The sequence below is a fragment of the Camelina sativa genome, chromosome 13, assembly GCF_000633955.1.
Source record: "Camelina sativa cultivar DH55 chromosome 13, Cs, whole genome shotgun sequence".
Lineage (NCBI taxonomy): Eukaryota > Viridiplantae > Streptophyta > Magnoliopsida > Brassicales > Brassicaceae > Camelina > Camelina sativa.
This window is the reverse complement of record NC_025697.1, coordinates 8,318,870-8,343,012: the sequence shown is the minus strand read 5'-3', so window position 1 is coordinate 8,343,012 and position 24,143 is coordinate 8,318,870. Positions and strand designations below refer to the sequence as shown.

General features: G+C 35.1%; 6 protein-coding genes across 8 annotated transcripts in view; 5 read left to right on the top strand and 1 right to left on the bottom strand.

The window, feature by feature from the left end:
• LOC104735964 (protein elav-like) lies at positions 3,992–5,376 on the top strand. 2 transcript variants are annotated; one of them, XM_010455864.2, is made up of 4 exons: positions 3,992–4,281; positions 4,368–4,427; positions 4,786–4,892; positions 5,165–5,376. In XM_010455864.2, exons 1-4 carry the CDS (start codon positions 3,999–4,001, stop codon positions 5,264–5,266), a joined length of 552 nt encoding a protein of 183 aa, XP_010454166.2. In that variant the 5' UTR covers positions 3,992–3,998; the 3' UTR covers positions 5,267–5,376. The 2 variants fall into 2 exon arrangements, with proteins under 2 accessions (XP_010454166.2, XP_010454165.2); XM_010455863.2 differs by having other exon boundaries at positions 4,359–4,427.
• Positions 5,776–7,905, top strand: LOC104735963 (uncharacterized protein At5g19025-like). Its single transcript, XM_010455862.2, has 2 exons — positions 5,776–6,640; positions 7,652–7,905. The coding sequence occupies exons 1-2, from the start codon at positions 5,946–5,948 to the stop codon at positions 7,695–7,697; spliced, it is 741 nt and encodes a 246-aa protein (XP_010454164.1). The 5' UTR covers positions 5,776–5,945; the 3' UTR covers positions 7,698–7,905.
• LOC104735961 (pentatricopeptide repeat-containing protein At5g19020, mitochondrial) lies at positions 7,973–10,358 on the top strand. Its single transcript, XM_010455861.2, has one exon. The coding sequence runs from the start codon at positions 8,070–8,072 to the stop codon at positions 10,125–10,127; it is 2,058 nt and encodes a 685-aa protein (XP_010454163.1). The 5' UTR covers positions 7,973–8,069; the 3' UTR covers positions 10,128–10,358.
• On the top strand, positions 12,398–14,041 carry LOC104735960 (probable pectinesterase 29). The gene is made up of 4 exons (XM_010455860.2): positions 12,398–12,713; positions 12,814–12,973; positions 13,073–13,291; positions 13,514–14,041. Exons 1-4 carry the CDS (start codon positions 12,499–12,501, stop codon positions 13,922–13,924), a joined length of 1,005 nt encoding a protein of 334 aa, XP_010454162.1. The 5' UTR covers positions 12,398–12,498; the 3' UTR covers positions 13,925–14,041.
• Positions 18,641–22,121, top strand: LOC104735958 (mitogen-activated protein kinase 16-like). The gene is made up of 10 exons (XM_010455857.2): positions 18,641–19,274; positions 19,419–19,827; positions 19,909–20,036; positions 20,124–20,183; positions 20,316–20,465; positions 20,548–20,703; positions 20,789–21,000; positions 21,087–21,191; positions 21,285–21,457; positions 21,540–22,121. Exons 1-10 carry the CDS (start codon positions 19,251–19,253, stop codon positions 21,821–21,823), a joined length of 1,701 nt encoding a protein of 566 aa, XP_010454159.1. The 5' UTR covers positions 18,641–19,250; the 3' UTR covers positions 21,824–22,121.
• The window catches only part of LOC104735959 (BTB/POZ and MATH domain-containing protein 1-like), a 9,405-nt gene continuing 7,406 nt past the window's right edge, over positions 22,145–24,143 (bottom strand). Inside the window, exons 2-5 of one of the 2 annotated variants that reach the window (XM_010455858.2) lie at positions 23,974–24,143; positions 23,454–23,802; positions 22,579–22,855; positions 22,145–22,472 (exon numbers count right to left, since the gene is read on the bottom strand). In XM_010455858.2, the coding sequence (XP_010454160.1) occupies positions 22,291–22,472; positions 22,579–22,855; positions 23,454–23,802; positions 23,974–24,143 (978 nt within the window). In that variant the 3' untranslated portion in view covers positions 22,145–22,290. The remainder of the gene's footprint in view (positions 22,473–22,578; positions 22,856–23,453; positions 23,803–23,973) is intronic. The other variant, XM_010455859.2, reaches the window with a different exon arrangement.

Genomic DNA, 24,143 nt, shown 5'->3' with positions numbered 1-24,143 from the left:
GATCCTTGAGATTCAGGTCCTCTCGTTTTCTTACGGATATGGCTCAGAACCGCCTTATCCTCTGCAGCTTCAACTTCGCGATAGTATGTTTTGAATCTAACTCTCTTTCCCCTCGCCCAAGGAGCATTTGAATTATCAGTTTCTTCCTCCAGAAAATCCTTCTTGGTGAACTCGTCTTTGTTGATTAGTTGGCGTGTAAAAAGCAAAGTCTCTCAGCAGTAAGGTCTGTGTCTTCGAAGACACTTGCCATTGATGATTCTAATGGTTCTCCATTCACTTGTTTGTACGCAGCAGAAGCCATTTGTAGTCCTGGAATTGGAACATACGGATCAAATGTCTGAAGAGTGTTCTCTGAAGCCGCATTGTCCCCCACATCATTATTTATATTCGGATGACCATCATCATCATTGTTATCATCACTATCCATTCCCGGATCATCATAGAAAGCATTCAGGACACACTCTTTCACATCATGCTGGAGAGAACCGCATTTGGTACAAAAGTTCTTCAATCTCTCAAAGCGGAACTGGATCAATGTGTTGCTATTCTCAACAAACTGAAAGTTTCGTTTAAAACGCAGGGGAGAATCTATATTCTAATCCATTCTAACCCTAACAAACTCAACCATTCTAGCATTCTCATCAAAGTCAACCTCCCTAACATATCCTATTTTATTACCCATGTACCTGGCCATGGCATTTGAGAGGTATAGCAATGGGATTCCTCTGATTTGCACCTAGAAAGGAATTATCTTCATTTCCTCCATAGTGATGTTTGGATACCAATGGTGAACAGTCACCATCCAGTCATTAAAATCCCACGGTCCCCTTGTGAGTACCAAATTCATCCGTGCTTCAGATTGGAAGACGAACTGTGCTTTGCCGCCACCCAATATTTGCCCATAACAAGTTCTTGGGAAGCCCCAAACACGCGGCATGTTATTAATCAAAGCCCGGAGATTCTGCTTCCTGGGATTGACAGTGGAAACCACCAAGGAAAATCGATTGATTTCAGTGGCTCTGGCACAGAATTCTGGTGGTAATGCAACTGGGACATCATCAATTCCCAGATCCAAATCTTGCAAAGAAGACCGAAGATTATCACTCATTGTTGTAATCGGAGTTTCGTTACAGTATAACAGAAACGAGAGGGAGAAATAACAGAACATTGGAGGATTTTATTGTTATCTGGCTATGGCGGTTTTCGATGATAGTTATCTGGCCATGGCGGTTTTTGATGGTAGTTATCTTCCATGAAAAACGGAGACCGAAAACTGCTATGGAATTGACCAGACAGAAATAAACCATCGATTTTTAACACAATAAACTTAAATCGATCGAAAAAACACTCCGAAAAAAGAAAACATGGCCGACGACCAAAGAAACCGTCATCGCCCAGAAAATCGTTTTTCTCAGAGAAAAAAGACGCCATTTTTTAATTTATAACTTATAATATGTGTACGGAAAACAATTCGTCTGTTCTTCTTTTTTTATATAATTAATATCTATATATGTATTTTAAAAACAGATTTTTTTAAAGAAGACCGTCTATATTGATAGAACTTAGGAATTATTCCATCCCATACCTATATGTAAAAACAATTTATTTACTATTCTAAGTCTATCACTAAACTACTATGCACATCTCTATTACTGTTAATTGTCTTTTTACATCCTTTTGCTATTTAAACATAATTAATGTATTTATAATTGTTGAATGCGTGAAGGTGTAGTTAAAAAAAAAAATACATGTGTATATTTATCTGTTTTTGACTTTTTGTAAATAAAATCCGTAATTTCTGATAATACTTTATTTTGGGGCTTTAATCCCCCGCTCAAGATCAAACTCGTGGGAAGAAAGCTCAGGACCTCCTTTTAGATGACTTCTTCTAAATATCTTAATATCATTACATCACCTTCTATTTGATTGTTTCTTTTTTTCTTCTCCGAACTTGGTTTATTAATCTGTTACGTACTTACCCTGTTTTAGAAAATGTGAAAAATTAGCTGAATTTAGGTAACTTAGTGTAGTGATATGTTTTTAAACAATGACTGCTTAGCAGTTGCATGCATATTATTTTTGGTATATGTATATACAAATATAATCATACTAGAACATGTAAATTGTTAATTTTGCTAGCGATATATTGTCTACCAGTACGCGTTTGTTCCAAACTTCCAATAGACAAATGATTATTTTCTTCCTTTTTTTTTCCATAACTAAATATAACATTTGTTGAGGTATAAATATTGTAAGAAAAAATTAATGATTGGACCAAAATGTGAGAGTGGATGTCAAAAACTATTCCCATTAGCCAAGTTGCCTTAAGAGAGTTTTGAATGCCTCAATTATTAGCTTTGTCTAACACGTTAGTCGTTAGATGTATTCGATCGAGCCACAAGCTGTTTTTTCATAACATATACTAATATACTTTTTTTATTTTCCAACATATCAATTATTACTTAATTTATCTTATAGCTTTTGTATCAATACGTGTCGTCAAAGAAAACAACTCGATATCAATGGGCATTCTTGAATTATTTTCATTTTCTTATAGCGATTCCATGTTTTATTAGTGATTTGACTAACTCAGTTTTATTTAGGTCCAAGTAAAGTATGTTCCACTTCTATGTACCTTCAAATCAGTCATTTTATAAAGCTATACTTTTATACTATATGAATTATTTAAGGACGAATAATTTACACGAAGAAACTGTTATTTAGAAAGGTGCATGCATTAGTCAGTTATGTCTCATCATCTTTGAAATTTGAGGCCAAAGTTATGGGCAATGATTAATTAATGATTAACTATGTTTATATGACAAGTTGTTAATCTTTAATTATTCTCGTGTGGTATTGGTGGAATTATGCAGTTATAGTGTAGTTATGAAAACTATCGCGAATTAGGGGAGCTAATATAGCAAGCGCGAATCTTAATTTTCGAAAAGATTATATCCTTTTTTTGTCGAGATGAAGGTGGTATATGGATGCCTACGTTTACTTTAAACTTACAACTATACACACACTCGATTCGTTTTTGTTTGTTTTGAGTCTTTCCATTTTGACATATAGCTCTATAAATTAATACTTTATAAATTAATTACTTTTGTTGGTTCTAAGTTGGACTAGTGTAAAAATTATTTTTTTAATAAAATAATAAAATAATAATTTTTTAAAATCATTATATAAAATATGATTCTAATGATATCATAAAATTAATACTAATTAATGATATAAATTTACATATGTTGATATAATATATGCTTTAAAAATTATATTTTCTTTTCGAACTTATTTTTATAAAACAATTGTTATGTTGTATTTTCAAATTATAATGATATAAAATATTTTATAACATGTTATACAAAAGTAATTTTTATTTTTTTTGTTTCAAGTTTTTAGATATGCATAATTTCCATTTTGATAGTTTTATAAATTATTAAAATACAATAATTGATATTATTATCCATAAATTTCAATTTAAGTATGTCATATATATATATAATTGAATTTATCTATAGTATTTGTAATTTATTGTCAATAATATTTTCTAAAAGTTAAAAATCCAATTTCAAAACCATGAAATTTATAACATCCGAAAGTCTAAGCTTATTTGAATAAAATTATCTTAATTTCTATTTTATAAGAATTTAAACAATTAAAAATACATTTATAAATTAACAATTATTAATTTATATTATGAAATAATAAATGTTAAATTATAGATAAAGTAATTTTATTTTAAATTATTAAAATTTTATAGTCCCAACATTATTAATTTATAGAGATTGTACTGTACACTAATTAGTTATACTAAAAAAAGAATTTTATACTAAAATACACTAAATTGTTAATAAAGTAATATCCCCGTACAGTATACATACACTACAACTCTGTTCTCACTTTAAATGGGCCGAGATATTAGGCCCACGTTTTCCAGTTAAGGCCTAATGTGAGATATATCATATATCAGAACAAGTTCGTCGTTTCCCCCTTTTATGGGGTTTGTCGTCGGCGACTTACTCGACGGAGAGATGGCTCTGTGTCAGTCGATTTCATTCCCGGCTTTAAACAAACACCAATTCATCGGAACATCTCAAAATCGGAAATTGTTCATCCTACCAACGACGGAAACTTCCAGATATCGTTTGGTTTCTTCATTGCATACGGCGCGAAGCAAACCCTGTTCTCCTCTACGGACCATCAGCTGCGTCGCCGGCGCTAATTCAGACGATGGAATTAGAGAAGCGTCTTCTCCTTCTACTTCGATTTTCGTGAAGGGTATGTCTGATTTGATTCTACCAGTTTTGATTTGTGTGCCTATGTAGTCCTAGGGTTTATACGAAAATAATGTACAGGGCTTCCAGATTCAGTTAGTGAAGGTCGTTTAAAGAGAGTCTTCTCGGAGTTTGGACGTGTCAGCAATGGTGAGTCCCTCTCTGTCTTTTTATATGCAAGACTCTTGACGATAACCAACATGTGAATTAGCATTGAATTGAACATAGTCAATAGGTATGTTCTGAAGCAGTTTGTTTAAGAGTTATAGGATTTGAGTTAGGGAGGTTTAACTTAATTTTCGATTGAATTTGTAACTGTTATATTTGTGGTTTCTTGGTGTTCTTGTTAAACATGCATTATTAGGGTTGATTAGAGACTAAGCATTAAGAGGATCAATCATTAGGTTATTTTTGGTTTAAGGAAATTGCCATGTAGCGTCGGTCTCAGTCAGTCAGAAACCAGGTGAAATCTTGTTTTGTTGCCGTGTGACACTATTCTTTTTGGCAGTGAAAATCATCGTAAACGAAAGGACTCGGCAGTCTTTAGGATATGGATATGTTTGGTTCAACAGCAAAGAAGATGCACAGTTGGCTGTGGAAGCTATGAATGGAAAGGTAATATAAAAAAGCTTCTTTGAAAATTCAATTTATTCTCTGTAGTTTGAGTTTCATGCTTTGGTGGCTCTTCAAGATCTTTTTTGACAAAAGCTTGTTAGCTGATACCGGGTCTCGGGGGAAAAAAAAAAAACTCAAAGCTCTCGATGGTGTCCACCAAAACCCACCCGGGAGTAGCCTCATGTTCTTGATTCCGGATTGGTTTTGAAACTTGAACAAATAACCTGAAATTGTTGTTAACACCAGTTTTTTTTTTCTTTCTTTGTTTTTAGTTCTTTGATGGCAGGTTCATTCTTGTTAAATTTGGTCAGCCTGGATTGTCCCGTCGCCGGAAACCACATTCCGATTTTCTTTTTGTAAATAAACGATCTTAACAATTGCAGTTTATGATGGAATGTAATATATCGTAGGTCGTAGGTCGTAGGTCGTAATTATAACTTATCAAATATCAATCACATTGAATTCAAAGTTCTCACTTCTGCCATTTGTATGGCTTTTTTTCTTCTTCTTCTTCTATACAGAAATTTCATTTAAAGAAAAACAAAAGACATTAAATACTACAACGAAACAAACAAAATTCATTAAACCGCTGATAAAGAAGACTTTGTGAGTTATGAGTTATGACTTCGACTGTCTTATTTGACAAATTCCAAAAACCACTGATCTGAACAAGCATCTACAATGTGTTAATATTTACATTTTAACATAATTTTAAAAAATTTCGTAGAGAAACAACAACAGATTCGTATGTAAAAAATTCGTACTACATTCCTCTATCGGTCGACCTGTGTCGGCAAAACTTTATTATCGTTTTATCATTTAAAATAGTTTTCCAGTATTTTATTTTCTCTCTATCTAATTTTGTATAATTTACTTCTCTCGTGACTTCTTATTTTTCCTAGTATTTATTAGTTCACAAAGAATTCTCAAAAATAAAATTTATTACCCCAAACCCAAACCTATGCATACACAAAAACCTATATGTAAATTAAAAAACCGGCCATCGTCGTAGTCGTCGTCCTCCTAACATGCTCCATCTTCTCCGCCACCACCATGCCACCTTCATCCTCCGCCTCATCTAGATCCGCCGCTAAACACAGCTCCTCCTCCTCCTCCTCCTCTTCTCTCAACCTCTGCAAACATTCACCGTCGGCGACTCTCGACCTCTTAATCCTAATCCTCGTCCTCTTCTCCGGCACATTCCTCCTCTCCTCTTACTTGTCTTACATAATCCACTCCTTATCTCTCCTCTCCTCTCATTTCCCTTCAATTTCTCTCTCTTTCTCCTCTCTCCTCCCTCCTCTCATCTTCTTCTTCTCCTCCGATCATCATCACGATTCCGACGAAGAAGACGATCATCATCTATCCGGAATAGCTACTCCTCCGGTGTCGTTCTTCTTCGCGTTCGCTGTCTTCTTCGCGGCGTCGATTGCGTTTCTAGACCTGTGTTGCGGATCAAGATCGAGGAAATGCCGTAACCCTAAGTGTAAAGGGTTGAAGAAAGCTATGGAGTTTGATTTGCAGTTACAGACAGAGGAATGTGTTAAATCCGGTTCGGTTAAGGGGATTGATCGGTTGCCTTGGAAAGGAGGTAGTGAGAGCAATCCTGATTACGAGTGTTTGAGAGCTGAGCTGAGGAAGATGGCTCCTCTTAATGGTCGAGCTGTTTTGATTTTTCGATCAAAGTGTGGTTGCTCTGTTGCTAAGCTTGAAGGTTGGGGTCCTAAGAGAGCTCGGCGTCTTAAAAAGTATGTGCCTTTCTAACTCATTGTTGTATTTTTGTTTGTTTTTGGTATAAAACTTAAGTCTCGAATGAGTCAGGTTGTTGCACTGGTTTGTGAATTTGGGCTACATTGGTTAGTTGGAACTTGGTGGCTAGTGAATTTATAGGTTTATGCAATTCCTATTAGTTCTGTTCCTGCAACGTTTTGGTGCCATTGATCAGTTTGAGACCAGTTACTAGTGAATTTATAGGTTTATGTAATCCTCATTGGCTACGGATTTTAGAACAAACCCTTAAGGCTTTGATACTTCTTATTATGGTGCTTATTCCAGTTGTTATGGTGAACGGAATTGTCAATCCATGGATAGATTAGTAGTTTTGTGATTATGCTCTTTCAAAGATATGCTGTGATCTTTTTAGCAGATTGAATCTGTTTTTTTAGAGGTAACATGACTCTCTAGTTGTTTGATGTAGTGTTTGTCTGGTATGAAAGAGTTAGCGCACATGCAGCCATAATCATGGAACATGTGCTATGTGCATCATATACCAGATTTGATTTAAAATCTCCCAAATTTCACTTTTAAGTAGTTGTGTAAAGTTCATCATCTTCAGTTTGGGGAACTTATGTATAGCTAAACCGTAACGAGATGCTAAAAGTTGAAAACTTTAGGATCAGTTTTAGAGCATAAAGTAATGGGTGAGTCAAAATTGCGAATATAGCGGGAAATGTTAATTCTAAATTTGCCATGAACATGTCCCTTGTCTGTTGAGAAGTGGTTCCACTAGCTAGGCAGCTTACATCTTTACAATATGGATAGCTTCTGTCTAGCTTTTTGCCTACCAAAGAGGAAACACTCCATTTATTTTTGTAATCATCTGTCTAGCTCTTTACTTTCCTGTTTTCTTGGTGATTCCTGAATTCATCATAATAATTAATGATTCTTGATTTATAGACAAAAGCTTTTAATTAAGGATTCCATTTTGATTTTCAATCTTGTGCTGTGTCTCTTACTTTGTTTGCACGTATTCTTTGCAGATCGCCGGCTAAATTAGCTGTCAAGGGATGTGTAGACAATCACTGATCCGGAAACTCTCCAGTTTTATTATACTTACAGATTGTCACATTAAAAATTAGGAGGCAAATATAAATTATTTCCCCATTTCCTATAGAGTTTTTATCCCTGAAACTAAACATGTCATCTTATTGATCTTGAACACTTACTTCCTCTCTGTAACTATATACTCAGAAAATTCCAATGCCACAATGATCAAATCAAATGTATTTTACTATTTTTCGTTGTATTTATAGTCTTTTATATTAACATTACTTTTTTTTTTGTTCCTGATCAAACCACAAGCTATATAAACTCTGTGAGCTTAAGAGGACGAGAGAGCTTTTTTTATATCAAAACTGGAACTTTAAAGGTTTAGTTTTGTTGCTCTCATGGTCTCTTATGTACAAATCGATTCAAATTCTCCGGTCTCGTCGCTGTTGGGTCTTGTCTCCTCAGCAGGCGAGATGTTTCTCTGCTCCGAGTCTGACCCAGTTCGATTTCTCTGGCGAGAGTCCCAATAGTGAACGAGCACTCGTCTCTGCTCTTGGATCATGCGCTTCCAGTAACGACATCTCTTCTGGCCGACAAATCCATGGCCGTGTCTTGAAATCTGGACTTGATTCCAATGGATTCATCTGCAATAGCGTTCTTAACATGTACGCTAAATGCCGTCTCTTGGGTGATGCGGAATCTGTTTTCCGAAGTCACGCGAAGCTTGATTCTGCCTCGTTTAATATAATGGTTGATGGGTATGTTAGGTCTCGTCGACTTGTGGACGCGCTTAAGTTGTTCGACGTAATGCCTGAGAGAAGCTGTGTCTCGTATACTACTTTGATAAAGGGTTACGCTCAAAACGATCGGTGGAGTAAAGCTATGGAGCTTTTCAGCGAGATGAGACATTTGGGAATTATGCTAAATGAAGTGACTTTGGCCACTGTTATATCCGCTTGTTCACATTTGGGTGGGATTTGGGATTGTAGGATGTTGCAGAGTTTAGCTATGAAGCTGAAGCTTGTCGATCGGGTCTTTGTTTCGACGAATTTGTTGCATATGTATTGTGTTTGCTCATGTTTGAAGGATGCACGGAAGTTGTTTGATGAAATGCCTGAGAGGAATTTAGTAACGTGGAACGTGATGTTAAATGGGTACTCAAAAGCTGGACTTATCGAACAGGCTAAGGAATTGTTTGATCAGATTACAGAGAAAGATATTGTCTCGTGGGGAACCATGATTGATGGGTGTCTCCGAAAGAATCAGCTTGATGAAGCTCTTGTTTTCTACAACGAGATGTTGCGCTGTGGAATGAAGCCTAGTGAAGTTATGATGGTGGACCTTCTCTCTGCTTCGGCTAGATCATCGGTCAGTTCCATTGGTTTGCAACTTCATGGTAACATCTTGAAAATGGGTTTTGATTGTTATGATTTCATACAAGCAACGATCATACATTTCTACGGCGTCTCTAATGACATGAAACTCGCTCTTCAGCAGTTTGAAGCGAGCGTTGAGGATCATATTGCTTCGAGAAACGCTTTGATTGCAGGATTTGTGAAGAATGGAATGGTTGAGCAGGCAAGAGAAGTATTTGATCAGACTCGTGATAAAGACATCTTTTCATGGAATGCTATGATATCGGGTTACGCGCAGAGTCTTTCGCCTCAGTTAGCTCTTCATCTCTTTAGGGAAATGATCAATAGTAGCCAAGTGAAACCAGATGCAATCACAATGGTGAGTGTTTTCTCTGCTATTTCATCTCTAGGCGCATTGGAAGAAGGGATAAGAGCACACGAGTATCTAAACCGTAGCTCAGTTCCTCCCAACAACAATCTAAGCGCTGCTATCATCGACATGTACGCTAAATGTGGTAGCATCGAAACGGCTCTAAACGTTTTCCGCCAAACGAAGAACATTTCTTCGTCGGTCTCTCCCTGGAACGCAATCATTTGCGGGTCTGCGACACATGGTCATGCAAAACTAGCTCTTGATCTCTACTCTGACCTCCAATCTCTCCCAATCAAACCAAACAGCATCACATTTGTCGGTGTCTTGAGTGCATGCTGCCATGCAGGCCTACTGGAGTTAGGCAAAACGTATTTGGAAAGCATGAAGAGGGATCACAGGATCGAGCCTGACATAAAGCATTACGGATGTATGGTTGATTTATTGGGGAAAGCTGGGAGATTAGAGGAAGCAAAAGAAATGATCAAGAAGATGCCTGTAAAGGCGGATGTGATGATATGGGGGATGTTATTATCGGCTTCACGGACTCACGGGAACGTCGAGATCGCCGAGCTTGCGGCTACTGAGCTAGCGGCGATGGATCCATCTCACGGAGGATGCAAAGTTATGCTTTCGAACGTTTATGCAGACGCAGGGAGATGGGATGATGTAGCTTCGGTCAGAGAAGAGATGCGGACGAATGATGTTGAGTGGTCACGTGCCTTCAGTGGTGTTGTCTGAATTGTTCCGGCCTAGTAGAGTTCTACCAAAGCTGAGCTGGTTTATTTATGTTCCAAACGAAAGTGCTTTGTATTTTAAAAGCTCTTTGACCATTCCTGAAAAGATCTCCACTTTGGTAATTTTGTTTAGACTTCCAATGGGTCTTCTCCATCAAATATTCGAGGGTATTATAAACTATAGTTTACGAAGATGAAATTTGAAAATTTGGACTAAAACTAAAGGAATAGAGTTTGAGTATACATTTTAAGTTACAATATTTTCATTCTCTTATTTTTTTTCAACACTCTTCTCAATCTCATGATTGATATTTGTCAGTTATCATATAAGTTTTCTTCAATATATTTCTTATCTCCAATGTAATTAAAACAAAAAACAAAAACAAAATTTTCAATTCAATTTATCAACGAGAATATTATTATTATTATTATTTTTTAAAAGAGATTTTGAGAGTATAATAACAGCTATATTGTCTATTCAGGTATTTTAATGAAGGTGTCTATTTTTCTTATTTTATTTTGATTTCGCAATATTTAAGAAGTTCATAAGCAAATTATTTTGATATTTTTCCAAGTACGTCATCAGTTAATTAACAAAAAATCTTCAACCATATCGTCAATCGAAAACAGAGGAACGTTAACTCTTTTTTATTTGGTATGTTAACTTAATAAAAAAACGATGGTTAATAGAAACGGATGATAATTTATTTAAATTTTTGTTCACATGTGTCATAAAAAACGTGTCATACATGATACAACACCCTAAAAAAAACACAGTGTAACCATATATGAGTGTAATAACTAATTATTAGTTAAAGACGATCATATCATATTGTCATGTGAGATTAATTATATTTCTGGGAAGGCCACGTGGAGCAGCTTGTGTTATTGACCAAGAGTGACTCCGATCACCAAAAGCGAGAGACGATCTGCTAAGGTCGAACTCGAGCATATATATAATCTTGAAGCTGATGGGTCCCAACCACCATCAAATCCTTCGGATTCTTTCCGCCGTCAAGGAACGCCAAACACATCACCGTCTCCGTCACTTTTACCACCGTATTCGCACCGTAAAAACTCCACTTCGACTCCTCTATCACACCTGGCACCCCAATCTCTATCACCGGCACATTAATTAAACCCCGTCCTCGTGTTCTTTCCTGCAGGTCGTGCGTCGAAGCAGTCTTTAAATGGTGCAATAGCTTGAGCCTTAGATATTCCCATTGTCTGTGAAAAAAGTTAAACCCCTAGAGCATTGGCCACCAATCCTTGCTCTTAGGGGTACTTTTAATAAAAAATAAAAAAATATTGATAAAGTAAAACAGAAATTGAAAAACGTTTTTTGGAGGAGAAACATAAGAATTTTTGTTCTCGCAGTTTAGGGTTAGTCATCTTTTTCTTTACAGATTTATTATTTAAATTTATAATAATATTAAAAGAAAATAATTAAAATATATTAATTAGACTAACGAGCAGCATTGCTAGCTCTGGAGATTTAAATACAAACATATATTATTTAGTTTTCCTCTAGATCAAAACATAAAGAATCGCCTTTGTTATGTTATATAAAGTAACACATGTAAACGTTTTTCATGTTTAATTACATGCATGTTTTTCTCATCTTAATATCTTTGAAGAAGAAAATAAAAACCTCGAAGATCAAAACATGAGATTTTATATATGCAAGACTTAGCTTTGTAATTTGTACACACTAATATATATATATATATATATATATATATATATATCTGGAAGTTGTATTATGCAGATGTCATAACAATTTAATGACATATGAAAATGAATGGAGAAAGATGAGTGGGTGTATCTTAATTAATTAGTAGACTAGTTTAAGTAACATTTAGCATTGATTGGTATGTATTCTATGCAAAAGGAACTCTCCTCAAGTGTTGTTGGCCTTAGTAAGCGGCACTCATTCACGTGGTGGGGTATTACAATCGTAGGTTAATAGGTCAAATTATTTTTCTTTTCAAATTTACAATGTTGAATTCTTTTTTTTATACCTGTGCTGTGTATCAAAATTTGGTATATATGAAATGAAACTTCCTTCACCCTCACTTTGTAGTGCACACCTTTTTGTTTCATGTAAACAAAAGTTGCTTAAAATATATTTTATTATTAATTTTGAAAAAAGTTAGTTTAAAAAATTCGTAAGAAATTTTAGAATTACACAATCAAAAACCCATACATAATCAAAAGAAAATAAAGTATATAAACTTCATCAAAATATCTAAGAAAGCAGTAACCTCACGACCTTGTTAAATAATCCATTTCCTCCACTACTCTCATTTACCCTCTACCTCTTCTATAAACTCTTACGTTTTGATATCATCTCATAAAAATCAGAAGCTGTAATAATGGGAACTCATCGAATTATCACTGATCTCGTCGCCCTTTGTTGTTTTTGCCTACCTCATCTCTTTGAAGCTAAACCCTTCGGAGTGTACCATCAACAAGTGTTCGTGGATCAATCGGGCCATGGAAATTTCACGACCATACAAAAAGCTATTGATTCGGTCCCAGAAAACAATAATTATTGGTTCTTCATCAACGTTAACGCCGGCCTTTACAGGTCAGTACTGTAGCAACATTTTTAATTGAAGTTACACATATGTCTTGTATATGTGAAAAGTGCTTAGTAATGTTTTTTTCTCTGTCTTGTAAAATAAAAGAGAGAAAATAAAGATACCATCTGAAAAATCGTTCATAGTAATTATCGGAGCTGGGAAAAGGATAACGAGGGTTGAATGGGACGACCATAACTCGATTGAACAAAGCCCTACCTTTGCTACTTACGCCAATAACACCATCGTTAAAAGCATCACGTTCACCGTACGGTGATTTGTATTTTATTCTGGCATTTTCTTTCTGATGATTCCTTCTTTTTATTAGTTATATATAACTGGTTTCTTTGTTTATATGTTTTTATAGAATTCCTGCAACTTCCCAAGCAAAGGGAAAATTAACAATAACCCTAGAGCTGCGGCCGTGGCAGGGTTTATCGGCGGCGATAAGTCGGCTTTTTACTCGGTAGGGTTTGCTGGAATTCAAGACACCTTGTGGGACTCGGGTGGCCGACACTACTTCCACCGGTGCACCATCCAAGGCGCGGTTGATTTCATCTTTGGTAGCGGCCAATCTATCTACCAGGTGAACAGTTACATTCTTCACAAAATGATGATATTGGTTTTATAACTTATAATAACATCATATAAGTTTGGTCACCATTTTTCAAAAACGCCTAAAAACTAAATAACCCGAACCAAACCCTGATTTCCGTAACAGCCCTTCGGTTTTCACATTGTAGGACTCAAATCCTATTTTATCCTGGTCTGATTTTAATCATTTGGTTTGTGTTTTGGTGGGTTGTAGAGCTGTGTGATACAAGTGCTAGCTGGGCAGGTACTACAGGGAGCGGGTTACATAACGTCTCAAGGACGGAACAATTCTGAGGACACGAATGGATTCGTATTCATCAACTGTCTCGTTTTTGGAATCGGCACGGCCTTCTTGGGCAGACCCTGGCGGAGTTACTCTCGAGTGATATTTTACAACTCCAACCTGTCGGATGTGGTTGTTCCTGAAGGATGGAACTCATCGAACTACTGGGAGCACGAAAACCAGCTAACCTTTGCAGAATATGGATGCTTCGGTAGTGGATCAAATACAGAAAGACGTGTGAAGTGGGTTAAGAAGCTGAGTGGATCTGCCGTCCAAAGTTTCGCTGATCTGAGATTCATTAATCGTGATAGATGGATTGAAGATTTACCCATCCCTGCTTGATCTCTCTTTTGCTTCCTAGTTTTTTTTTTTTTTTTAAGATTTCTTAATGATCATCCCCTTTTTAAAAAATATGGTTACAGTAGCCAAAAAAAATGTGTAAGTGCTTTACCAAACCAATTTCTAGAAATTCTAGACGCCGATACGAAACCAAACATATTGTTTTTACTTGTACTGTTAAGTCTTTTTTTTTAATGGTTAATAGTTGAAACGAGAAGATGATGAGAAGTGAAGTATAAAGCCAATGAATAGTTTAGTATCATTTGGTTAAGAAGTGAGTTTAAGCGCTTATGTTCCGAAGCAAACATATCACTCAGAGATCATCATTAGAAATTTTAGACGTCAACACTCAACCGTCGTAGCCATGAACAGGGACGGACTTGCATGTGGAACTCTGATCATAAGTGCCTAGGTGTTGAGAGTATAGAGATATGAGTTTACGGCAGTCTAGCCACGTGAGATTTGTTGCGAGGTCAGGTAGAAGGTTTTGGGGAGATATTGTGGGGGATCCGACGTTGAGAGTGGTGTAGAACTGATTAGTGGGTTCATGTTTTGTGATCGGAAGAAGGTACTGAGAATATGATTTTAGAGTGATGGCGGCCAAAATGGAGAAACAGAGTATGAGATGCTTGAAGCTACCCATATTCGTTGTAAATTAAGTGATGAATGTGATTGTGATGAAGATGGACTATTGCGATAGGGTATTTAATTATTTATAGAGTGTAAAACTTATTTTTGGATATATAAAAAATGAAAACACAAAACATAAATTAAATAGAGATGATTATTATTCTTTTAATATAAACAATACAGTAGTTTTTTTTTTAAATAGTTCCTACCAAAACCACAATTCTGATTTCTCCCTCTTATCACACCAAGCTTCTCTCTTGCTGTCTCTTTGCTTTATTCACAGCCCAAACACGAAATCAGTAACAACAACAAGGAGATTAGGAGAAGGTGTCGTGACTTATATAACACTTCTTAGGGATTTTTCAAAACCAACAGTAAACCAAAAAACTCAAACCAAACCAAACCTATGAATTTAAACCAAACCGATGAATTTAAACCAAACCGACCAATTTCTAAAATTAGAAAACCAGGATGATACAGTGATTCAGTGAAGTTTGGCCCCTAATTGCTGCGTTGAATAAATTATAACACTTTTTTACTTTTATTAATGCATAAATGAAACAATGATTAGAGAGGTTAAGAAAATATAATTATTAGTCTGTATTAGTTTTTTTGGTATTTTATGGATACCTCATAATAAAAGTCATGTGAAGCACATGGAGTGAAGCGTTTCCACGGTTCTCTGTCACCCCTTCGTTCTCTCCTTGGTTTCTTTTGGATTTGTTTATAAATTATAATCATTGTATTTTATTATCTACAAATGTTATTGAAATTTTTATATTTTTTTCCTGTTTTATTGAAAATTTATTTCTTAGCCTGTCTAAATTATTTGGTACTTGTAAATTGAATTTTGTGCAATGATTTTTTAGTTATCATGATATATTTTAAATAATAACAAAATAAGATATATTTGATACTAGTATGATCATAAAAATTCAAATTATATATTTATAAATTAGTAGAGAAAATATTAAATAAATATTACAAAAAATCTAGTGTGTCTAAATTACTCATTAACTTCAATTGTGATTAACATAAGGTTAGAAATGCTTGAAAATTTATAAAATAACAAATTGTAAGAGAATTTACCCATTAAAACAGGTTGCATGTGTCACATGTGATGTACCATCCAACATCATTGTGATTACATGTGTTTGGAATATGATACTAGCTAGCATGAATAACTTATTCCATTTGTTAAAGACATAAAATTTATGAATTCAAAGATAAAATATCAAGTCCATTGTCTCCAATATATTAAAATATCATAAATGTAGGATATTTCACTTCATTATTATATTCCTAATCATCATATAAGATAATTCATTTTATTTCTAAGGCAATGTCTGATATTCAACATTTATCCTTATTGTTTTAATATCTCGACAATCGACAATTATAAAACATGTTATTAAAAGGTAAGATAATAGGTCCTAATTATGTAAAAATCTAAACAGGCGTATAATTTCAAACAGAAAGAGTATTATTAGATCAATAAAATGGTCAATAACCTATGATAAAATTAATTAGTTAGATGATTAATTGTATAAACTTTTATAATTCAAAAAGAAAAATCATCTTCAATTCCACCCTCATTTAGATGATTATATATCTTTGTCGGTTTAACCATCTTTAAGCTTGTTTAAAACTGTTTTTTTTTTAATTCTAATCAAGGTAAGAAGATAATTGAATAGATTGTTGTATTTTTTGTTGACACCCAATCAATGAATACTTTATACTTCAATAAATCTATGATAAATCAGGTAAATATTTTTTCTTCCGGTTTTAATTACTTGTCATTATAGAGTTAAAACTTTGTGTCACAATACTTGTCGTTTTAGATTTATAATGTAAATGTTTGGTAAATATTCCAATTTTATCCAACTGTTTTAATGTTTTAACCAATAAAAAGATTAGAAAATATATTAAAAAGGGATAAAACAAAAAGTTTATGATTTTCTTAATCTGTGTGAAACAACCTTAAATCTATACTAATAAAAAGTAGGAGTTATAAGCTCCTAAAGACGTCCACATAGGATTTTAAACCTCCAATTGTGATTAGACACTTCACTAATTAACATTTTTTAAAATCTCCAGAATTTTTTATATTAAGAATTATTTTAAACAACCAATCAGGATTTGACATGTCATTCATTAACATTTTTAGACAATGGTTCGAAAATTTCTACATCGGCTATGCACAATATCCTACATCGGCTAGAAAATTTTTAGACAATGGTTCGAAACCAGTATAAATAAGATTAATATGCTTCCAACAACGAATGAGCAGGAAAGCTTGATTTATCAGGCGTCCAAGTTTAAAAGTATATTCGGTTTGATCTGGTTTTTTATTTGGTCAAATTAAAACTTTAAAAAGTTTCAAAAAAATAAATTATAATATTTAAAAATTTTAAAATTATAAATATTGAAACTTTTAAAAGTTCTTAGCTTTTAAAAAGTTTTTAAATATTATAATTTTTAAATTTTAAAAGTTTAAAATATTATAAATATTGAAACTTTTTAAAGGTTCAAAATTTATATTTCGAAACCTTTTAAATGTTTAAAATATTATAAGTATTTATGTAAAACATAAATTATCTTATTTATTTACGTTTGTGCTTTTTATTTCTTATGAGCTGTAAAACATATTTTTGTGTATGATTTTATAGATGAGTTGATATTCTTTCATTAATTTTTTATTTTTTATCTTATTTTTTATTTTTATGAGAAAAGAAATGATTTTGTTCTTGGAGTTTGATGGATTAACAAGTTGTGTGGTAGTCTAAAAAAAAGATTTTTTAGTGGAAGAATGTGAAGAAGTTGAAGAAGATGAAGAAGAAAAAGTGTACAGCGAAGAACTAGAAGGTAAAAGTAATGATGACGATTGCCACAAAATTTGACAATAGAAATGACAAGAAAAAATATGAAGAATAAGAAAACATTGAATAAAAAACACGAAAAAATATGTGGTAGTGATCAATTAAATATGAAAACGAGTTAAATTCATGATGATAAAATTGTTTTGGTTTTCTGGTGGTCAAAGAAATGGTTTAGCATATGTGAGGTCATCAGTTTAATTCAACTCGCCTGGATGTCGAGTTAAATTCATGATTTTTTTTATCAGATTTGATTTTATAACACAACCGAGTTTTATACTTCAAAAAATTGTGTGGTCAAAGAAATGGTTTAGCATATGTGAGGTCATCAGTTTAATTCAACTCGCCTGGATGTCGAGTTAAATTCATGATTTTTTTTATCAGATTTGATTTTATAACACAACCGAGTTTTATACTTCAAAAAATTGTGTGGTCAAAGAAATGGTTTAGCATATGTGAGGTCATCAGTTTAATTCAACTCGCCTGGATGTCGAGTTAAATTCATGATTTTTTTTATCAGATTTGATTTTATAACACAACCGAGTTTTATATTTCAAAAAATTGTGTATCTGAAATATAACTTTTTCTTTAATACTAATTTAAATTTTTTATAAAATAATATTTTATTACCGTCAACAATCATATATAGTTTTTATCAAAATATATTCACGCTACGTATGAGTTCAAAACCTAGTGACAACTAAAAATACGGAGGAGGTAATTAGTTAGATAATCATATAAACTTTTATATTGCAAAAAATATATTTTCATATTAATTTTATCGTCGTTTAGATGATCATATATTTTTTTCAGTTTAAAGATTTTTTTTTTTAATTTGTCGGATATATATTTATATTTGTAGTTCCAACTAAATAATATTTTGAAGGAGTAACTGAATAGAGTTTGTAGTTTTTTTTCTTTTTTTCTGACATCTAATTAGGGTTTAAAAAAAAAAAAAGAAGAAGATATAAAAATAGGTTTTTAAAAAAATATCTACATTATGAATATAGTATTCGTGGCTTGGACATTATCCAAAAAAGCAAGCTTTTTCACCAAAAGTCGCGAGTATCCATAAACCTGGGGGCAATTTGGAGTTTTCGTACTTCGATAATCAGACTACACTTATCCGCTTTTTCAATTATCACACACAAACCCACACAAAAAAAAAAGAAAAAAAGAATAATAATCATATTAATACAAAACAATCTTGTAGTAGTTGTTCTGTTCTTCTCCATCTATTCTATTACACATTTTTTAGATCTCTCTCTCTCTCTCTGCACTTTCCTCTTACAAAACTATCCCCTTCGTCTCGCCCTTGTGAGATTCAGATCCTTCAAACGAACTTCTTAAGCTCAGAAGTTTCAATTTTTTAAAAAGAGTATAAACTCTTCTCTCGGCTTTCTCCAATTTCTACTATTTCCAAGGAGTGTGTGATTGATCGAATAAAAAAAACCTCGTCTTTCTTCAATCTCAGTGATTCTACCAATCTAAAGTTTGTATTTTTATTTCTCTTCCTTTTATTGCTTCTATTGATTTCACTTCAGAAAGCAACGAAATCTCGATTTAGGTATTCGTTTGTTTCACTTCTCATCCCCCAGAAATTTGCCTTCTCGAGAAGTACTCTGATTCCTTTTGATTCTGAGGATTTAGGGATTTGGATATAGAGCTTTGGGGTGACATTGCGTAGTAACTAATAATTCTGTAGACTTATTTGTTTTATATTTCAATCTTGAATTCGAACGAAGCTCACCACCAAGTTCGGCTTTTATTAGAGATTTCATTTGGTCTCCATAACTGTTATTTTGGATGCTCTGTAGCTGAAGATGCAGCCTGATCAGCGCAAAAAGGTCCATTCTTTTTCTCTTATCTCTTTCGTGTCAAATTCAGATTTACTTAATTAGAGATGTGTGAGATCCGATTATGTTACTTAGGATCTGTAACAATCTAGTTTTCTAGTCCTAATCGTTACTAGCTTTTGATTTCTTATTCAGTCATCAGTAGAGTTAGATTTCTTCACGGAGTATGGTGAAGGAAGCAGATACAGAATAGAGGAAGTTATAGGTAAAGGAAGCTATGGAGTTGTTTGCTCAGCTTACGATACACACACTGGTGAGAAAGTTGCCATCAAGAAGATCAATGATATTTTCGAGCATGTTTCCGATGCAACTCGCATTCTCCGTGAGATCAAACTTCTCAGACTCTTACGCCATCCAGACATTGTCGAGATCAAACACATCTTGTTGCCTCCTTCAAGGAGAGAGTTCAGAGACATTTACGTGGTTTTCGAGCTCATGGAATCTGATCTTCATCAGGTTATTAAGGCTAATGATGATTTGACTCCTGAGCATTACCAGTTTTTCCTCTATCAGCTTCTCCGTGGCCTCAAGTATATACACACAGGTTAAAGCTTGCAATTTTTTTACACAGATTATTATAGCATAAGGTTTTGGATCATCTTTCTGAAGATACTTTTTCTTTCAGCTAATGTCTTTCATCGGGATCTAAAACCCAAAAACATATTGGCAAATGCTGATTGCAAACTCAAGATCTGTGATTTTGGACTCGCAAGAGTCGCGTTCAATGATACACCTACTGCCATATTCTGGACTGTGAGTAGTATTTAAATCCTTACTCTTTTACAAGATCATTTTCTCTGGTATGAAACCAATCTTTGTTCTCTGGCTTTGTGAATGCAGGACTACGTAGCTACTCGATGGTACCGGGCACCAGAACTGTGTGGATCCTTTTTCTCAAAGGTGACCATGAGTTTGCATATATTCTTTCATCAAATGTTTCAAATCTGCTTAGGAAAATAGCAGTCACTAGAGCTTTCATTGTAACTTTTTTGGGTAGTAATGTTTTGTCTTTTAATATTTGCTTATGTTCAGTATACACCGGCGATAGATATATGGAGCATCGGGTGCATTTTTGCAGAGCTCTTAACAGGGAAACCTCTTTTCCCTGGGAAAAATGTGGTCCATCAATTGGATCTGATGACTGATATGTTGGGAACTCCATCTGCAGAAGCCATAGGAAGGGTCAGTGTCTGTTTCCACAATGCTTAACACGGCTGCATTGTTTCTTCTCTTGGCTGAATTGTTTGTCACTTGAATGTTACAGGTGAGGAACGAGAAAGCTAGAAGATACTTAAGCAGCATGAGGAAGAAGAAGCCTATACCTTTTTCGCATAAGTTCCCACATGCTGATCCTCTCGCTCTTCGTCTTCTCGAAAGGATGTTGGCTTTTGAACCCAAGGACCGGCCTACAGCTGAAGAGGTGGTTCACACATTTCGTTCATTACACTCATGATGTAATAACTTTGGTTGTAGTCAACTAAAATGATGGTTTTGTGTTACCTCAGGCGCTTGCGGATGTGTACTTCAAAGGTTTAGCTAAGGTTGAAAGAGAGCCCTCTGCTCAACCTGTTACAAAGTTGGAATTTGAGTTTGAAAGGCGGAGAATCACTAAAGAAGACGTGCGAGAGCTTATATACAGAGAGTCTCTGGAGTACCATCCAAAGATGCTGAAAGAATACTTGGATGGGTCAGAGCCAACTAACTTTATGTACCCGAGGTATAGTCCTGAGCTTACCTGCTTCATAACTATACTCTTGTGTACTCATCCATGACCTTTTGGATTATGTGTTATTAATTCCGCAGTGCAGTAGAAGATTTCAAGAAACAGTTTGCTTACCTCGAGGAACACTACAAGAATGGTACTTCTCATAATCCCCCCGAGAGGCAGCAGCATGCATCATTACCAAGGTAAGCTTTACTTCCCTTAAAAATTTGATAATTTGGGATTGTTTCGAGACAGAACAATGAAGCTTCTTTTTTTTCTTTCTTTTCTTTTTGCAGGGCTTGCGTATTGTACTCTGATAACAATCATCCGATGGCACAACAGAATTCAGTTGAAGTCACTGATGGACTTTCCAAGTGTAGCATCAGAGACGAGAGACCTCGAGGTGCAGACAGGAATGCTCAGATGCCAATGTCGAGAGTTCCTATTAACGTCCCTCAAACGGTTCAAGGTCTGTCACTTTATCTGTATATAATGTTATGATGCGGAACAACTCTGTTTCCTAAACATTTATCTGGTTGTAATGGAAACAGGTGCTGCAGTAGCTAGACCTGGAAAAGTAGTTGGATCAGTCTTACGCTATAACAACTGCGGCGCAGCCACAGGCGTTGAAGCTCTTGAACAACAACAGCGTAGGATGGTCAGAAATCCAGCTGCCGCGTCGCAGTACCCAAAGAGGACTCAACCTTGCAAAAGTAACAGAGCAGATGAAGATTGTGCCGCCGCCGAAGGTCCAAGCAGATTGAAACCAAACGCTCAGTATATACCACAGAAAGTGGCTGCGGCACAAGATACTGCAATGAGTCGCTGGTACTAGACATTATGTTTTGGTCTCGTTGAAGCCTTACTACTTCACGGCTTAGGGGGAACTAAAGGAGAAGTTCCTTTGAATCATCCATCGCATTATCAAGAGAGCGAAACATGAAGAGAGTAAGACATGGCTTAAGAGCGAGATGAGAGAAAGAAATGGTGAGAAGAAGTCTTCTTATAAATCCTGTCATTTAATTTGTCTTCATACCTTGGTGTTCTTAAGACAAACTTTGTTTATCGATGTTTGTAACAATTATACTGCCTACAATTCTTATATCCCCTGAACTCATATCTGTTTCACCTAACCTAATACTCTGATAAACACAGAGATTAAACCCCAAATTTCATTGGATCTTTGATTTATGAGAAAACATTGAAAAAATTCATAGTACTTGCTGGATCGGATTAGATCAGCCATATTATCCTTAATAGAGAGATTATACAATGCACAGATCTTTCTTCAATCTCTTCCGTTTAGTGCAACCGAGGCTTCACTCGTCTTCCGTTCGCATCACAACCATCAGCAAATATTTCTTTTCGATGCCCAGAAGCTATAACAGAGTGTTCACTAAGCCTTGCCACATACTCCAATATCTCAGTTAGTAAAGATGGACAACTCTTTTTCAGATAATCAAACCCATCTGTATGCATCACAGCTGATAAAAAACAAAACGGAAAAAAAATAAACAATTCTTCTTATGTGTGCATGGACAGTTGACTCAGATGGATTTTACAGCAAAAAGAATGATCTTATGTGGTTACCTTTCAGATTCTCTGGCAATGCCACGAATTTGAGACACACTGCTTTTAGTTGGAAACAATGATGCTGCTCCGCTAGGGCCAAGGTAGTTGCAACCGTGTTTATGGCGATCCCTTCACAGAGTTTTAACTCACAGATTGCTTTAAGCCGTTCAAGAGCATAACGGTCTGCCGCTGCAAGCAGATGCTGAGCCACAAGAGTAGAAGCCAATGTAGTGTCAGCGCCCATTAACTCTTGCATATCAGGCAATTCGTCCCAGTAGATAAAATGGAGCAACGCCTGCACAAAAAACAATATGGGAAAGAGGGTTCGTATCAGGTTACACATCCAAAGTAACACTTAAAGGAATCAAGGATCTGTACCCAGAGGAACCGACTTATAGGAACTATTGTGACAAAGATAAGACAGAAAATTCATATTCTACATCTCAAAACTTTAAGTTTCTACACTAAACTCATATTAACTCTAAACTCACAAGCCAATCTCTTATCATATGCTGAAGATCCAAATTATTAATCTAGTTGACTGATTGACTCACATAAAAACGTCTACAAAAAAAAAAGAATTTAAACATCGTAAACACATAGATATGTCCATGTATTAGCTAAGAAAAGAAGCATAAAGAAAGAACCTTATCCCGGGTGAGTAAACACGAGAACAGGAGTAGCGCCCCAGGAGAAGATCCCGGATGGTACATCCGTGAATAGACAATCCTGTATGACACCACCATCACTCACCCGGAAAAAAAAAAGGCAAGGAACCAAGAAATCTATCTCTTCCTATAAGACCATATAAGACCAATTGGCTGTAGCTAATCTACTTACACATTCCTAGTTCTAACAGACGTAAATCCCAAACAGAGGGTTAAAGAAAGGACCTTGAAAATGGGTGCTTCCATGTCTTCTATCATTATGCATTTGGTATTTGGGTTTCCTAACGGGCCAAAAAGCTGTGCCTTGAAAACAGGGGAACGCGTTGCAAGAACCAATTTGTGTGCGTTGTATGTTTCTCCGTCAACTTGGAAAATAACATCACAGCCTTTCCCACTTTCCAGAAGATTTCCCAACTGTTGTCCCAAGTTAGAGACAGGCACAGGTATATTGTAACACCTTGGTCCCTCCGTAACTGACTTCACTACACCCACACGGCACCTAACCAAGAGACTATTCTCCTTCAAATAATCCGACGATTCTAGACTGGACCTCCTGAAAAACCGCTTGTATCCCCTAAACCAAAGCAACAAACAAACACATTTTGTAAGCAACCAGAACATATCACAATCTCATATCCAAACATCCTAAATGCATCACAAAAAAAAAGCAAGCTTGAAACTTTCCATGCATATATATATATATATATATAGAGAGAGAGAGAGAGAGAGAGGGGGAGATACTCACCACATGCTTCCACGATACTTGAGAGTATAAGGACCGCTTTCGAGAGCTCTACCAAAATGGCTATGAACCTTATGCTTCCCATTACCACTCTGATCGACAAGCGTGAGCTCAAAGAGAGCCCTGACATCAGCTCCTTCGCTAGCGAGTGCTATGAACAAAGAAACGTAAGA